The sequence below is a fragment of the Pantherophis guttatus genome, chromosome 4, assembly GCF_059756535.1.
Source record: "Pantherophis guttatus breed Tessera chromosome 4, ASM5975653v1, whole genome shotgun sequence".
Taxonomy (NCBI): Eukaryota; Metazoa; Chordata; class Lepidosauria; order Squamata; family Colubridae; genus Pantherophis; species Pantherophis guttatus.
The window spans coordinates 144,842,683-144,860,715 of NC_142066.1; the positions used below are offsets into that span (position 1 = coordinate 144,842,683).

The 18,033-nt window shown below is 39.2% G+C and overlaps 1 protein-coding gene across 8 annotated transcripts in view; it reads right to left on the reverse strand.

The window, feature by feature from the left end:
- Window positions 1-18,033, reverse strand: part of PFKP (phosphofructokinase, platelet) — an 85,291-nt gene that overhangs the window by 50,585 nt on the left and 16,673 nt on the right. For all 8 annotated transcript variants that reach the window (XR_015734117.1, XR_015734116.1, XM_087893033.1 and 5 more), the window contains exons 3-6: window positions 17,750-17,823; window positions 7,159-7,236; window positions 5,508-5,697; window positions 249-414 (exon numbers count right to left, since the gene is read on the reverse strand). Coding sequence is in view for 6 of the 8 variants with exons in the window: in XM_087893033.1 (XP_087749159.1) it covers window positions 249-414; window positions 5,508-5,697; window positions 7,159-7,236; window positions 17,750-17,823 (508 nt within the window). In the remaining 2 variants the exon portion in view is untranslated. The remainder of the gene's footprint in view (window positions 1-248; window positions 415-5,507; window positions 5,698-7,158; window positions 7,237-17,749; window positions 17,824-18,033) is intronic.

Genomic DNA, 18,033 nt, shown 5'->3' on the forward strand with positions numbered 1-18,033 from the left:
CAAGTCCATCTTGACATAGTAACTAGTTCCTCTCTTGGTCATAAAATACAATACAGACAATGCTGTATATGATTATTATCTCCCTATCTTGGAATTTTAGTAGAAGATTGAAATTGATGAGGTTTTGGTGCATTTCAGTGTAACTCTTAAAACTATGGATAATTTAGCTTTTACTTGAATTTTACTCTAGAGCTTTTACTCTATAGGTTATCCCAAACTTTCTGACATTTTTCCAGTGAATCAAATACCTTTGAGCAGTAGTCATGATGGCATCCACCACTTCAATGATTCTATGCAGGGCAGAATCTGTGCCGATAGTCATGTCTGTCCCACAGAAATCATTGTCAATGGACCCAACCATTCCCACAATGTTGAGGTAAGCATAGTTCTTTACAGCTGCTTCGTCAATCTCACCTGATCAAAAGAAAAAAAGAAAGAAAAAGAAGTAATAATACATCCAGAAGTACCCAAGAAGCATCCCTTCCCTTTGGGTATCAGAGACATCCTTAGGACGATCTTACAGTCTCAAAGTATACATACATATTACTTTAGCATTGTATAATCGTAAAAAAACATGATATGGAAAGAGACAGGTTAATTAGATCTTTTATTCAGAATGTAAACTATATGCTGTGTTATAGTAATTTCCTTTTGGCTGTTTTAGGAAAGATGAGAAAATAGGTTGGACACCATGAATACTAGCCTCATTGGATACTCTCTGGAATGTCTGAGAAGCCATATTTTTTTCCCCACGCATTGGTGTGAAAAATTTCAGGTAGTAGATTTGAATAAGGCCCCTCTTCAACTTTGGACCACCATTGCCTTTTAGGAGAGGGGAGGAGGGGGAGGAGAATTGGTGTAAGTGGACTAATGGACTGACTTTATCAAAGATGGTCTCGTATGGATTCACATCCATAAAATTAAGATTTTATGCTGTGATGGTCAGTAAAAAGCCATTTTTTAGACTTATCGGTAAGAGACTGCACATTTTACTCTATTATTCATGTTTAAATGAAAGCAGTTAATCTTTACCAAGCATAGCCCAACTGGTGGATCTGAGCCACTTCTCTCCCTTGCAACTTTAACCAAGAAATAGGAAATCATGGATATTTCTCACTGTTCCATTCACAAGGGAAGGCAAATATTTCCTGAAGTCTAAAGGTGATAAGAAGCTCTTTCAGTTCTGAATGCCAGCTTCACCAAAAAGAGCACGGTTTTCAGAGAGGAAAAATATTCTTGTAAGCCGAAGAAGGACACGAGAGCTTGCAAAATCAGTATTGTAAGGCTAGTTCAAATTCATCTTCGTAGTCATTTTTCTTACCACAAATAGAGGGCGTTTTCAGAACTGCCCTTTTCATAACTGAGAGGCAAACAGGAAGCTTAGCGAAGAGAGAGAGAGAGAGAGAGAGAGAGAGAGAGAGAGAGAGGGAGGGAGGGAGGGAGGGAGGGAGGGAGGGAGGAAAAAACTTTCTGTCAACTTTACTTTCCCTTTTCACAGAGTGAGATCTTGCACATATGCCTGTTTGGAGCTACTGCAAAAGCTTTTGTGTGTGGGAATGTCACAGTTTATGGAAAATAGGAAATAAAATGGGGAAAAATATGAAAGTGAGAAAAAATCTCTAGCATCTGGACAATTTCATGTACCCAGCGAGACATTTTGCTGGCTGTGAATGTTAGATATGTTTGTGATGGTTCCAGTATCAGAGTTCAGCTTCCCAATTTCTTAACATAAAAATAGAAGTCAGCTAAAAATAACAACAAAAGTTGTCAGTACATGTCATGTTCTCCATCCTTCTTCGAACTGAAGAATTCTGATACTGATGAGGCCTAGCAAATCTTCTAAAGGATAAAATTGCTGGCCCTAATTCATCCTCTTAACCTATTTATATTTTTCCTCATTTCTCCTAGCAAGTGATTATTTTCTCTCAAGAAAAGGAATCGGTTCATAAAATATATGAAATGAAAGGGGTCCTTTAGGCCAGCGGTTACCAACTGGTGGTCCATGGACCACTGGTGGTCCACACACCATTTTTTATATTGCACTAAAACAGGGGTCTCAAACTACAGCCCCTGGGCCAGATACATGCAATGAACATTTGTGTTGCTGCAAAGATTCTCCCCCTTCGGGGTCTTTTTGTGTGGATCAGAGGGGACAGAAATTCTGATTTGGGGTCTGTTTCAGCCTCCTGGTGCAGGCCTTTGGGAGGGAAGTGCTGCTAGTGGCAAAGAGTCAAAGGGCCTTATTCCATTGGGACAGCATCATGATCTGGAATTGGCTGACCATCTCAGCCCACTGAGCCTCCAGGCACTGGTACCTGGCCTTGCATTCTCAGTCAGATCCAATTTGAACTGAGCTGTTTTGCTAACTCTTTCTCATGATGGCTGCTTAGCTCCAACAACTGCTTCCTGTTGGGGTCCTAAGGAGCCCAGACCGGCAGGCGAGGAGTGGCTGGGAGGGGAGGGGCGAGTAGAGGCTGGTGAGGTGCCCCTCGATGTGAGTGAAATCAAGTTGATCATGCCCACCCAGTCACATGACCACCTAGCTACGCCCACCCAGCCTGTCATTAGGCAGATCATATTAGAGGTCTGTGGGATTTAAAATTATCAATTTAGTGGTCCCTGAGGTCCGAAAGGTTGGTGACCCCTGCTTTAGGCCACCCCTAGATTAGTGAAGCAATCCAAAGTAATCTGTCTTTATGCAGCTTCAGTTTGTTATTGATATAAAAGGAGGGATCTGTAACAGGAAACTTAATAGTCGTCCAGATCTGACATAGGAAAAAGAGCACATACACAAACACACAAAAGGAAGTGAAGGCAGGGATACATGTAAATGGAACAGGTACACCAACTTTATTTGGTTAACAAATAAAGGGTGGGGGGAGATTAGTTCAGCCAAAGATTTCACAGATAAGATGTTGGGGATGAACTACACGAAATAAAGAGTTTGACACAAGTAATCAGAAGGACAAGAATGGAATGGAATGGAGTGGAGTGGAGTGGAGTGGAATTAGAAACCAATGACAACAGAAGCCCAGAGAGAAGAAGAATGCAACAAATGAGCATGGACCAGTGAAGGATAAAAGGGGTGCCTTTGTGCAATGTTGGGAGTGATCAGACTTGGGAATGGGTTAAAAAACAATGAGGGTAAGGGAGAGTAAAAAGGGAGAGAGATAAAAGTCAAAGCTCTGTATCTATTCATCAGGGTGGATGATGGATCATTTATTAATGGATGAAGAAAATATTGCAGGAAGATGCATGAAAAATGTACATAAAAGGAATTTGAAATGACTGCGAAGTTCCCAAGTAAATAATAGGAGTTGAATAAATAAAAGTGACTGTGTTACGAGCACTAGTACACAGTATTTTTACCAGACTGTTGGGCACTCATTTTCTTGCTTCATTTGCAAGATGTGTTGCATTATCAATGAGTCTATTCATTCATAAAAGCAAACAAAAGCAAGACATCAAGACAATGCTGGCACAGTTCACTGCATATGCCTTCTGTCAGGCAATTTAAGGACAAATAGTATGGTGTTCTGACATTTGAAGCACCTATGTCTGTGGTTCATACTGGAATTATGGTTTATAAACGACATCAATTAATTTAATCAGCATTTAAGAGCACAGAATCCCTCTGTGAGGGAAGTGGGAAGTTCTAAAATATGATAGAGATAATGTTAGATAGATGATAGGTAGGTAGGTAGGTAGGTAGGTGGGTAGGTAGGTAGATAGATAGATGATAGATGATAGATAGACAGACAGAGCAACCATTAATTATTTCCAGTGCAATTGAAATGCCATGAAGAATTTCAGCACACGAATGGAGGGTGAGAGGAAAAATTAATAGGAGGCAAAATTAAAGACCAGAATGAATGCATAATGTTGCAGACAAAGGAACTATGAAGAGAAATGAGGTCAGTAAGATAGCTGAAACTCACAACTGATAAAACTGATAAAACTACCCAAGCAGGAGATAATCTCTAGAAATGTAGTTGTGGCCTGTAAACTAAACAACTAAAAGACCAAAAGAAAACTAATGTAATTCCCCAAGGGGAAATAAAAATTACCCATTACTAGAAGAAACATGCAAGTCTGCAGTTACATTGGCTCTTAAATGTGTACATAGCAATTCTATGCCCAACAGTGTTGGGATCCTATTTGTGAATCTCCTCGCGTGATAGGCACCATGTATTTGGAAAAATTAATGCAATTGCTCAACCTCGCATAGTTTCATATATACAGTTAGAACAATTAATCAGTCGAACGGCTTGTCTCCAGAAGCTGTGGGTGCTCCATCACTGGAGGCTTTTTTAAAGAAGAGATTGGATAACCATTTGTCTGAAATGGTAAAGGAAAGGGGTGGGCAATTGTGGCTCTTTTACAACCTGTGGACTTCAACTCCCAGAATTCCTGAGACAGCTTGGCTTGGCTGTCTCAGGAATTCTGGGAGTTGAAGTCTACAGGTTGTAAAAGAGCCACAATTGCCCACCCCTGGTATAGGGTCTCTAACTGAGCAGGGGGGTTGAACTAGAAGAAATTCAAGGTCCCTTTCAACTCTATTGTTTGTTACAATGACATCTGCAAAACTAGTAGTTTCACCCTGTCATGCTGCTATGACTACGTATTCGTGCAATATCAAAAGGCTGTTCATTATTCATTATGTGAAGGACCATGAGAAACAATCTGGCGCAGGATGATGACTCAAGAGCATTCCATATGGATGCTTCCAGAGTCCAAATTTTTCATTCCCTCTGCCTTATTCATTGCCTCAGTTTTCCGGACTTAGAACATGCCTGAATTCCAAACAACTGAATTTGGGATCTTCTGCATACGAACTAGGTCTCCAACCACCAAAGAAGGAACCTTTTTAAGATATCTGAGCTTGTTCTATTCTAACTAGATATCACATCTGTCATTAGTTTAAATTGCTTTTTGTCACAACTTGAGTTGAAAATGTGGAGTTTAGGAACCACTGCTTACATTCTCACGATTGGACAATGTCGGCACTTTGGGAAATGAAGTAACAGTATGGAAAATACAGGTAGTCTTTGAATTGCGACCATAAAGGAGCCATCACAATCATGACTCATGATGGCTATAAAGGAGTCGGTCGCAGGGCCAACCTGATTTCACAATCTTTTTTGTAGTAATGGTTAAGCAATGGATGCAACAGTCGTTAAGCAGTCCAATGGCTTGCTATAGGTGTGGTTTTGCCAAAAACCTAAAGTAAATGCCAGTTTTCAGGAAAAGCACCATAAAATGTGATCAGGTGACTGCAGGACACTGCAAATGGCGGCAGTCCAGTTGCCAAGCAACTAGTCATGTGATTAGGAGGTGGGGCATGAGACCATCAGAACTTCAAATCCAGGTTATAAGTGCCTCCCTCTCCAGATAAATCCGTTATAATTCCAAATAGTTGCTAAGCAACTAGTTGTAAATTGACCAATACCTAGTTCTTGTGGCATGCAATGGCGATTTAGTGCTTTGACAGCAACCAGATAACTTACCATTTCTTGCCAACTCCTCTAACAGGCCACTCCACTCTTCCCGAAAGAGATTAGCTCCGGTTAAGCTGCCATCTCCCCCAATCACACAAAGGTTTGTGATTCCACACTTCACTAGATTGCAGGCTGCTTTCAAGCGACCTTCGCGAGTCCGAAAAGCTTTACAGCGAGCACTGCCAATAACAGTCCCCCCCTAAAAGACAGAAGGAAAAGCTCAGCTGAAAAAAATAGATCTCATTTCAGCGGCCATAAATCAACCATAGGCAATATTCAGGGCCCATTGGAATAGGAAAAAAAATATTTATATTACTAATGATAGGCAAATAATAAAAGTTGCTTACAATATGTGTGACAGCCTTTCACAACTAGCATCCTCCCTCCAAAGATGCAGAAATTACAACTCTTACAACTGCCAGGCACGGCACTAATCTTTAATCCATATCATACGTATCTTACAAAGCTACATGGAATTCCTATTTTCAAAAATGAAAATACCTGCCGTTGTTCTACTTTCCTAACTTTGTTGAACTTATTGTTCTCTTCCTCCACACCCTCAGAATGCCCTGTAGATGTGTAAACACAGTAAGATTATAAAAGGAGGCAGGAGGAAATTTGGGTGCTGGCCAAATCTTGTGAAACAGAGAATCTGTGTTGTGTATGATTGCAAAATTCCATTTCCTTTTATCAAATGCTTAATCACAGGTATTGTGCTGTCACCTGCCCATAGAGGCAAAATAAAAATTTCTTTGCACTGTTGGAAGACCCAGGTTAGGGACAGATCATCATGGAGAAAAACTATCCATGTGGTCACTAATAGTCAACATCAATTTGATGGTCCATAATCAATTGAACACTATACCAGCACAAAAGAAAATTGTTATGTAAGTTGAAAACGTTGCAGCTTTTCAAGATATTGCACTGATTCCTCAATAGGTAGAAAAGGGCCATGGAACTGATGCTCAAGAGCAGCACACTGAACCCAAAAGCAGTTAATAAACAACTCCCAGCACAACAAAGTTTTGTAAAAGGTCTTATAATTATACAAATTTAAAGCAGAATGAAAAGACACCAGACTCTACACTTGGTGTATAGCTTCTATTGCAAGCACACTGGAAAAATTGGAGAGCAATAGAAAACAATAATGTCAGAAAGTCTTAATGTCTATGATCATAATTATTTCAAAGGTGTGTTTCCAAAAGGCAACTTTTTTTTTTTGAAGGAGGAGAGGAAGGAGGAGGTGAAGAAGAAGAAGAAGGGGAAGAAGAAGAATGGGAGGAGGAGGAGGAGGAGGAGGAGGAGGAGGAGGAGGAGGAGAAGAAGAAGAAGAAGAAGAAGAAGAAGAAGAAGAAGAAGAAGAAGAAGAAGAAGAAGAAGAAGAAGAAGAAGTAGTAGTAGTAGTAGTAGTAGTAGTAGTAGTAGTAGTAGTAGTAGTAGTAGTATTGAAGCTTCCTGGATGAGAAGTGAAACATCTTCTCCTTCTACCTCAAGGAAAAAACGGTACGGTTGCCTTTTGAAAAACACCTTTGAATCAATAAATCTTCTTGATCATTCAAATATGTACATTATTTGAGCTCTAGCTTCAGTCTTTTGTGGATGATTTAGTATATTACCAGGTAAACATCTGTATTAAAATTCTCCTTAATTTGGTACCTACCACTTGGAGGATACTTGAAACACTCTCCCATGTAACTTCAACAATATTTTCACCCCCATCAACCATACCTTGGTATCCCTGCGGGGCAAAAAAAGTAACAGTTTATATGAGAGAGAGGGAGGGAAGGAAGGAAGGAAGGAGATAGAGAGAGAAAATATATAACATATACAAGGAAATGTATTTTTTCAGATAACAAAATTTTAAGCTTACACATTAGAAATACAAGCAAGTACATGAACAGGAAAAAATCTCAGGGAACTGGTCAATTTCCTTTGTTGCAAATCACTGCAATTTCAGTTTATTTAGATTAAGGCCAGATACATTTAGAGTTTTGATGCCATCTTTGACTCATCTTGAAAAACACTAAGCAGGATCAGACTTCTACTGCACAGTTGAATTTGACACCAGAAGAAACCCCATGGTTATAGGTTAAATGTCTTGGGAAAAGGAAGACATGATTCATTTCTGAATCATTACCAAAAAAACCTACATGGACACAGCCATTGCTGTCAGCAGGGGTAAGCCTGACATTTTTGGTTTTCCTTTTATTAAAAAAGCTAAGATAATCAATAGTATTAAACAGTGCAAAAGTTGATAAAATCTTTAGTGCTCATACTGAAGTCCCAGTCCCTGAAAGTACTAATTTAATTGTACAACTGCAATTCATTAGAAGAGCTTTATTCTGTTACTAGGAGACAAAATGCCAACATTAAGATTATTCCAGGGCTTTCAGTAATAAAGGCAGGCCGCTACATGCTCTGTTACATAAAATATTTGAAACGTGTTGGTGTGTGCGTGCATGTTTGCACCTCACCAACATTTTAAATTAAATGCCAACTGTCTACCAATACTGATAGAATCTCATGTAAATCAGGAAATGTTGCAATGAGTTTTCCATTTTAGTGGTATGTCTGCAACTTCTAATCAGCAGGAATTCATATAACTCAACAGAGAAAGATGGAATACGGGAAGATTAGGATCAAGTATAATAATGGAAGAAAAAGAATGTGACTTTTATTATTAAACTTCTATTTGCACACTAGACCCCCTCGCATCCTGGCCATAAACTGTTTCAACTCCTACCCTCAAAACGACGCTATAGAGCACTGCACACCAGAACAACTAGACACAAGGACAGTTTTTTCCCGAATGCCATCACTCTGCTAAACAAGTAATTCCCTCAACATTGTCAAACTAGTTACTAAGTCTGCACTACTATTAATCTTCTCATCATTCCTATCACCCATTTCCTCCCACTTATGACTGTATGACTCTAACTTTGTTGCTGGTATCCTTATGATTTATATTGACTGTTTCCTAATATGATTTGATTACTTATTGTTCCCTATGACTATCATTAAGTGTTGTACCTTATGATTCTTGACTAATGTATATTTTCTTTTTATGTACACTGAGAGCATATGCACCAAGACAAATTCTTTGTGTGTCCAATCACACCTGGCCAATAAAGAATTCTATTCTATTCTATTCTATTCTATTCTATTCTATTCTATTCTATTCTATTCTATTCTATTCTATTCTATTCTATTCTATTCCATTCCATTCCTATCCTATCCTATCCTATCCTATCCTATCCTATCCTATCCTATCCCCATTGTACTCAAGATTTAAATATGGAATGGGGAATCAATTGTCCTTTGCAGAAAAGCTTCCACAATACAATAACAATATGTCCAATTATGTTCCAGTATGTACAACTACTTCTCCTTGGCAGCAAAAATCATGCATTACAGGGCACAATTCATTTTTATTTTATTTTTTTGTTAATGAAATACTGTATTTTTTGGACTATGAGATGCACCAGAGTATGAGGCACCTTAGTTTTTGGGGAGGAAAATAAGAAAAAAGCTGATTGGCAGGTGGATCTGCCTTCCAGAATACCCCCAATCAGCTGTTCCCAGAGGTGAATTTTAGCAACAGGTTCCTTGGTTGTGAGCTCTGTGCCTTGCTTTTTTTTTTTTCCTTTTTTTTTCCTGCCTCTGAAACTTCTGAAACTCCATTCAGAAAAAAACTTTTTCCTGCCTCTGAAAGCTTCTGAAACAGAGCTTCAGAAAAAAAGCCTCTGAAGCTCTGTTTGGGGGCTTCTTTTCTGAAGCTTCCTTTCTGATGCTTTTTTCAGCCTCTGAAACCTCTTTTTGAGAAGCTGGGCAGGACTACATTCGGAGTATAAGACGCACCCAGATTTTCCCCCTCTTTTTGGGGGGAAAAAGATGTGTTTTATATTCTGAAAAATATGGTAATCCAGGTAAACCAAAATCACTAGAGCCTGTTCCTCAAGAGGCCTTTTTGGTCTCTACCTTATATTTTGAAATGAGGGAAAGAGGATTTTAACATCTGCACTTACCTGTTAGTCATAATTCCTTAATTTTCAACTCCTATCCCCAAAGCTATAGCATTAAAACCTCCGAGTTTGAAGCTTGGATGTTTCTAACCTCCCCTGGGTACACCCTACCTAGTGGAGACCTGGCACATTTAATGAAGTACAGGTTGATTTACCACCATTTCTTAAGTGACCATTTAAAGTTACAGCAGTACTGAAAAAGGTGACATGATTGTTTTTCACACTTAGTGACTGTTGCAATATCCCCATGTCACAAGATCAAAATTTTGGGGTTTGGCAACTGGCTCATATTTATGACGGTTGTAGTATCCTAGGGTTATGTGATCATCTTTTGCAACTTTCTGTCAAACAAAATCAATGGGGAAGCCAGGTTCACTTAACCTTAACAACTGCAGTGATTCACTTACCAACCATGGCAAGAAATAAAATGGGGACAGAACTCACTTAATAACTGTTTTGCTTAGCAAAATAAATTATGGGTTTAACTGTGGTTCTAAGTCGAGGATTGCTTGATGCATATAGCTTTACAGCATAGGATTAACTGTTTTATCGGGTTTTCCTTGCCAAATCACTTATTTTCATACCATGAAATGGCTTTTTAAAAATATAAATAAATCAACATTCCCTACTTTCCCTGGGGAAAAGAGGCAAGAGAAACATGGGATCTATGCAGAAGAAAGACGGGTAGGTTTGAACTGCAACTAGACCTTTTTAAGGTTCAAGGTCAACAATCTACTAACTCATTAATCATATTTAATGCAATCTAAGTGCTGCTGCCTAAAATAACCACGGTAAATCAGCTTTGGGACATAGCAATATGGTTGGGAAATTGCCAAAGAAAATCAGGTACTGAGTCACTGAGAACAGGGACGTTGTCCAGGTGTGAAAACAAGGAATAGGTTTTCAGCACTGTATTTTCCTGAGATGCTTTGACCACAGAGAGCTATCACTTCAAAAGCCCTTCTTTTTCTCATATGCAGCAGACATCGTATTAGAATAGAATAGAATTCTTTATTGGCCAAGTGTGATTGGACACACAAGGAATTTGTCTTGGTGCATACACTCTTGGGATACATAAAAGAAAAGATACATTAGTCAATATATAGAAATAGCATAGGTCTCCTACAAGAAGCAGGGGGGTGGACCAGGTGACTTCCAATGTCCCTTTCCAATACTATTACTGTTACCATTACTTCCAGAAATGTATTGCCAGCAGAAAAGTACCATTTCAGCTGACCTCTAGCCACTGTTCTCCAATCTCATCGTTTCCAATTGATCTGGGCTTCCAGGAATTGAGAGCTGTCAAAAATCCCAGCTCTCAATTCCAGGAACTCCAGTCTTGGGCTACAAACTAGACAAGGCTGTTAGGAGTAAAAAGTCTGTTTTCTATGACACACTTCGGTATCTTAAAGCAGACTGCACTGGAATCAAGAGTGATAACACAATCTTTTGCTAGAAGAAATGTATCCAGACGGAGTTCTGCTTGTTGAATACCAAACTTCGCATGCCTTGCTTGCACTGACCAAGAGCAGACACAAAAGAGCTATCAGAACAGCAGTTCAGCTGACAAGGGGGTTCCATTTTCCCACAACCTCGGAGCACATATAATTGCTTGGCAAAACATTTCAAACTCTAGCAGAGGGGTGAGGGTGGGAGAAGAGTGGGAGAAGCCATTAGCTGAATAAAGACAAGGGACTTGGAACTCACTCAATATACCAAACTTATAAAAGAATTCCAGCACAATTATTTCTCCTATCTGGCACAAAACAGAAGCAACGGTTAACGTGAATTAGACTGCACCGCATTGCATAGTAAACCTAAGTTGAGATTTTAGTGGACAATTGCATCAACTCCCTTCAAAGTGACATTCTCTAAATTTTCTAAACCAGCCTATGATTCTCAGCCAACAGTGAGAATTTCACAGCATAGATAGCCCTCAACTTAAAACTATTTGTTTAGTGACCATTCAGAGTTTACAACAGCACTGAAAATAGTGACTTGTGACCAATTTTCATAATTACGACCTTGGGAGCATCCCCATGATCATGGGATCAAAATTCAGTCACTTGGCTCATATTTATGACCGTTGCTGGGGTCATTTGATTATCTTTTGCGACAAGCAAAGTCAATGGGGAAGCCAGATTCACTTTACAACTATGTTATTAACTTAACAACTGAAGTGATGCATCTAACAATGGGGACAAGAAAGGTTGTAAAATGGGGCAAAGCTTGCTTAACAAATGTCTCACTTAACAACAGAAATGTTGGGCTCAATTGCAGTCGTAAGTCAAGGACTACCTGTATAACATGAAATTCTCCACCATTCAGTCAGGACCAACTTTGGAACTGTGAGGTGTAATTGTAAGTATAGACACATGCAAATCAAACGAGTTTCTGTTCAAATCCAAATTCCTCTAAATCTTTTCTGTATCTAGATTGCAATCGAAGATACGGTGACCAATCTATGATTATTCCCTGTTCCTTTAATTCTTGGTTAGTTTTTAATCTTCCTCCATTGTCCAAAATTTCATTGTATTTTACCATATTACCAATATCTAATGTGTTAGGGTAGATCATTGCCTCCATAGTGGATAACCAGCCTGGTATTTTAAGATAATGTTTCTTCCTAATTCCTTCCCAAGTCGGTATCAGTGAATCTTGAATAATATGTCTATAAAAATATGAATGTGAATGTTTCTTATTTCCGGTGTTCCATATGAAGGCATGCCACCCCGTCTGAAGATCATGTCCTTCCAATTTTAAAATTCTCCTATTCTTTAAATTAATCCATTCCCTAACCCAGACCAAACTCGCTGCTTTGTAATAAGTTTCCCACGCAGGGACTCCAAAGCCACCTCTGCTTCTTCTATCCTGAAGTGAGATTATTTTTATCCTCGCCTTTTTTCCTGCCCATACAAACTTCATAATCATTTTGTTTAACCATTTAAAAAACTTTTTATCTAATTTTATAGGAATCGTTTGGAATAAATAGAGTAGTTTCAAACGAATTTCTGATATGTTTTGGGTCATATCATAGGATGAAATGACTTCAACCACAGAATAACGTTTTGGACAGATAAAGGGATGGCCTCAATTTTGCTAAAACCATGACCAGCTGATTTTTCAATACAACCAAGAGAGAAGACAGTTAAACACTGTGAGGTCCTTGGTGCTTTCTGAGCATGGTGGTTTTCTTGCAGAGTTTCATTTCCAGACTAATAACCCCACTAGTATTGATGATATTACCTAGAGCAGTGATGGCTAACCTTTTTGCCATCATGTGCCAAAAGTGGGGGGAGTGCAGGGGGGTTGTGCGCATGTCTGCCCACACCCATAATTCAACACGCCCCACCCCTGTGCATGTGAGTGCGAACCCCCCCGCACGCTATTGGCACATGATGGCATGGTGGGACTGGAAGGCCCGTTTTTTTGCCCTCCCCAGGCTCCAGAGGCTTCCTAGGAGCCTGGGGAGGGAAAAAATGGCCTTCACCACCCTCCCAGAGGCCAGAAAGAGCCTGTTTCCCAACATCCAGTGGGGCCAGAAAATCAGGTGGCCGGCACATGCATGCATGCTGGAGCTGAGCTAGGGCAACGGCTCGCGTGCCTGAAGATATGGCTTTGCATGCCACCTGTGGCACGCGTGCCATAGGTTCGCCATCACGGACATAGAGTTTGATAATAAAATGTCTGCAAGAAAACCACCAATCTCAGAGAGCATCAAGAACCACATAGATTAATCCTGAGCTATAAATATATTCCTCTATCAATTTAAACACTATCCACTAGTAGGCACTTTAGTGAATCTCCACCTCTCTTCAGTTCCATGCTATCTCAATAATGAAACAGTAGATCTCACCCAAACTATCTACTGTTGACCAGGGGAGAACTAGCTCGCTCAATTCTTAAATCAGGGCTGACAACCAACAGCCTTAGATTCATTAAGTTCTTCAACTTGAAGTTAGTAAGGAGAAAATGGAAAATAAATCAATAAAAGAGTATGTTCCTCTTAAAAACTGCTCAAGAGGTGTGAACTGAAGAAAAACTTTCAGTTCTGTCATGCTGTTCTGAAAAAAATAGCCAGAGTGCTCTGGCAATAGGTCAAAGGATTGAAAAACCCAGCAAGGATTTGCAGAGCTGTTCTTAAGACAAAAGAGTTACAGTATTAGGTAGGGAAGAAGGAAGGAGCAAAATACTGCATCAGGGGTGAAATCCAGCAGGTTCTGACAGGTTCTGGAGAACCAGTAGTGGAATTTTTGAGCAATTCAGAGAACCAGTAGTGGAAATTTTGTGTAGTTTGGAACCAGCAAATACCACCTCTGGCTGGCCCCAGGAGTGGGGAGGGAATGGGAATTTTGCAGTATCCTTCCCCTGGAGTGGGGTAGGAATGGAGATTTTGCAGGATCCTTCCCCTGCCACGCTTACAATTCATGCCCACCAAGCCACACCATGCCCACCAAGCCATGCCCACAGAACCAGTAGTAAAAAAAAAATGGATTTCACCACTGGACTAGATGGGCAATGAATGGAGTTGGACAGGGCCAGTGTTCATCTATTTTGATAAAAATATGATCACGGAATATTTTATTAGCTCAGGAACTTTTCAAGTAGGGCGGGAAGTGGCTCTTAATTTAATTTTCAGCTGCACTGGGCATACAAGAGATCTCTTTTAGCCTGCAGAGTTTTAGGGAGAGTTCTACATACAGGCATTTAGTTCAGCCAATTATTTCCAATAATATGCCTAAAGATAACACACTGCATATAGGCCATTTGGCAGTCTACGTCCTAAGGGTGCATGAATCAGCAAAACTCCAACTTGGTTCAAAGAAGGCAATATTTGATTTCACATATATTAAGATTCGATTAAAAATTCAACAGCCAACTATAAAAGCAAAGCCTCAAAAATGCCTGCAGTGCTTCATTTGGGAGCAGAATAGGGTGGGGGGACACACATTAGTGAGATACGGTAGATCTTTAAGAGGACATTAAGTCTGGGAAGTGTCCACTGAATGTTTTCAGACTTTTCAATGCAATAATTTTATTTTTTCCTACACATTTTTAAAGACAGAGAGAGAAAGGATAAGGAAAAGACAGCATAGGAACATTCAAAATATCTTGAAAAAAATATTTTGGAAGAAGCTGTGCTAACCAATACTGGAAATGTCCAATTTCTACTTAAAAAGGCAAAGGTTCCCCTTGCACATATGTGCTAGTCGTTCCCAACTCTAGGGGGCAGTGCTCATCTCCTCAAAGTGCTTCAAAGCCAAAGAGCCAAGGCTGTCTCCATGGTCATGTGGCCAACATGACTAAATGCCTAAGGTTTTACCTTCCCATCAAAGGTGGTCCCTATTTTTCTACTTGCATTTTTTACGTGCTTTTGAACTGCAAAGTTGGCAGAAGCTGGGACAAGTAACGGGAGCTCACCCCATTACACGGCACTAGGGATTCGAACCACTGAACTGCCGACCTTTTGATCAACAAGCTCAGCGTTTTAGCCATTTCTACTTAAGAGCTATCAAAAATTCATCAAGAAGCAAGCTCTTATTAAAAGTCAAAGGATTCACTGCCCTTCAATAGAAAGCTGATTCATTGGCAAAGTCAGGAATGCCCAACTGCCAAACTTCTCCATAACAATTAAAATAAAGAGGTTTGAGAACTGAGTGTGATTATCACTGTTATGCATAGAATACGTAATGATACATAGAAATATTCTGCATTATTCCCAATAGTCTTAACAGGAGGCCTACTGAGGCAAATCTACCTGCAATTAAGAAGTCCTAACATAAAGCAGAACAAAGAGTAGTTGAAAATAAAACAGAGGAATCTAATTATTCTAATGTGAGGAAATGTGAGGAATAAAAGGAAATGAAAGAAGGAAGTGCAAAAAGCTAAAAAGCTGCAAACCACAGAGGTTACATTACAGATGAGAGAAATAGACCAAACTTTAAGGAATGATAAAAATGAAAAAGGTATTGATTGGGGAAAAGATAAAATATCACAAAAAAGAGCAAACCAAATAAAACAAAAGCAACAGAATAAATACAGTTCCTTTCATTTTTCTTCCCTCATTAAAGGTAAAGGTTCCCCTCGCACATCTGTGTTAGTCGTTCTCGACTCTAGGGGGCGGTGCTCATCTCCGTTTCAAAGCCAAAGAGCCAGTGCTGTCCGAAGATGTCTCCATGGTCATGTGGCCAGCATGACTGAACGCCAAAGGCGCACTCAGCAACTTAGCCACTGAGCCACCGCGTTCCTTCCATCATTAGAACCTCCTTAAAATACTCTAGCAGAAGAGTTAGGCTCAAATAGTAGTATAGAATTCTTCCAGGAATTTGAGAGGCAGAGCTGACAGAGCTGACAAAATATATCAACCATTCACTCATATCAATATGTCAGAAAATGAATCAGTCAACCGTCGTTCAATTTTTCCTTTCCCTATCTGGAAGCAAAGGAGAAAGAAAGTTGAGATTTTGCAAAGCCAGAAGATAGCAGAAATATCTGAAACATTGAATCTGTCCAAAGATATTCGACTGAATTGATAGAATCGAATAGAGAATAAATTGAATAGATCCAGTTTAGGCATAGGGCTAGTTTAAAAACCAAGTGACTGGGAGTTCTAGTCCTACCTTAGGCACGAAAGCCAGTTGGATGACTTTGGGCCTGTCACTCACTGACAGAGTTGTTGTTGCAGAGAAAATAGGAGGAAGGAGTATTTAACTCTATTTGGCACCTTATTTATAAAAACAATAAAAGTGGGACAAAAACCAAATAAATAAAATTAATAAATAGATGCCTCAGATAAATTGAGAGGGATTACTGAAAGAAATACCTTTGGAAACCCATTCAAGATCATATGCTTCCCCCCCGCCCCCAAATTTCTTCCAGATGCCTGGAAAATGTTGTGTCTATGTTAAGATTCACATCAACTTTAATGGATCAGCTCAACAAGTTTTGCTGGGATTTTATGCCAGCCTTCCTTTCAGAGCCGATATGTGAAATATGGGATGAAATCTTTGAATAAATAAATAAATAAAGAGAGGAAATGAGCATTAGAAACTGTTCTTCCTGTGAGTTGCCCTGTCTAAGAGTAAGAAGGGTGGATGGATTTTCTTCCTCGCTATCTTATGATGGCTTTGGAATGAGATCAATTGGTTGCTGCTGCCAATATCTACTACCAGTGTAATTGTTATATGTGCAGTGAGTTTGGGCTAAAGACACAAATACAGTCCAGAGTCAACATCAGAGCAAATGCAGTAAGTACTGTAGGCTGACTCTGCTCACTGCCAGGAGTTCAATTCTGACCCGCTCAAAGTTGACTTCCATCCTTCCAAGATTGGTAAAATGAAGATCCAGATTGTTGGGGAAAATATGATGGCTCTGTAAACTGCTTAGAGACTGTTGTAAAGGACTATAAAGTGGTATATAAATCTAAGGGCTATTGCTAAGGGAAACCAGTACAGTGAACTTGACAGTGAAGTCCAGTTGAGCTGGAAATTGGATAGCCTTTTAAAAAAGTAAATAGGAGCATTTGGAAAATGGAATGGAAAATGGAAGAGGAGCAATATGATGGGAGAAGCTGTACCTAAGTTAAAAACTGGTACCTCTAGGCAGGGCTGGAAAACATACTTTAAAATTTGGAAATCTTGCTGCTTGTCAGCTTGGGTAACTTTGGGATAGAGATAACAAAGAACTAAGAAAGTAGAAAAGGTTTCCATATGTTCCTAATGTTTTGGAGGAAAGTTTATACCCTGTTTCCCCACAAATAAGACATCTCCTGATAATAAGCCCAATCAGGCTTTTGAGTGCATGGCAATAAGGCCAAGCGCTTATTTCAGGGTTCAAAAAAATATAAGACAGGGTCTTATTTTCGGGGAAACACGGTACTTTTAAAAATGTTTTCAATAATTGATAACTAATGATTTTAGATGTTTATATTTTTGTTGCTGATATATCACCCAGAGTCACCTGCCTGTGAGATGCACAGCTTTAGAAATTGGATGAACAAACAAAGAAACATCAAGTAATTAAATAAATAAATATATTACTTTCTTTTCGACTCTGTGCTCTATTCAATTTTCCTTTTTTTCATATATTAATGTTAAACATCTGTGGGACTGCAGATAATAAGATTATTTTCCAGTTTATTCTCTCTCATGCTACATTTCAATTGCTAGATTTTTCTCTCCAGGTTCTGGTAATTGCCAGAGCTTCTGCAGAATAATAGTAGACACTAACCTCATAGATAAAATACACTTTTGCTTCAACATAGATCCCCATGCGCACCACTGCACGGACTGCGGCATTCATACCTGGAAGAAAAGAACATGGAAAGGCATGGTTATCATCCAGTATCACCTGGAAATGTATGTGAAGTACATTTAAAACCATAACCATCACATAATCTAACTAATTAAATAATTAATAAATAATTAAATAATATCAATATTTAATCTAACTATTAATTAATTATTAATTAAATATTATCAACTTAAAAAGAATAAATAATTAGATAAATGTAA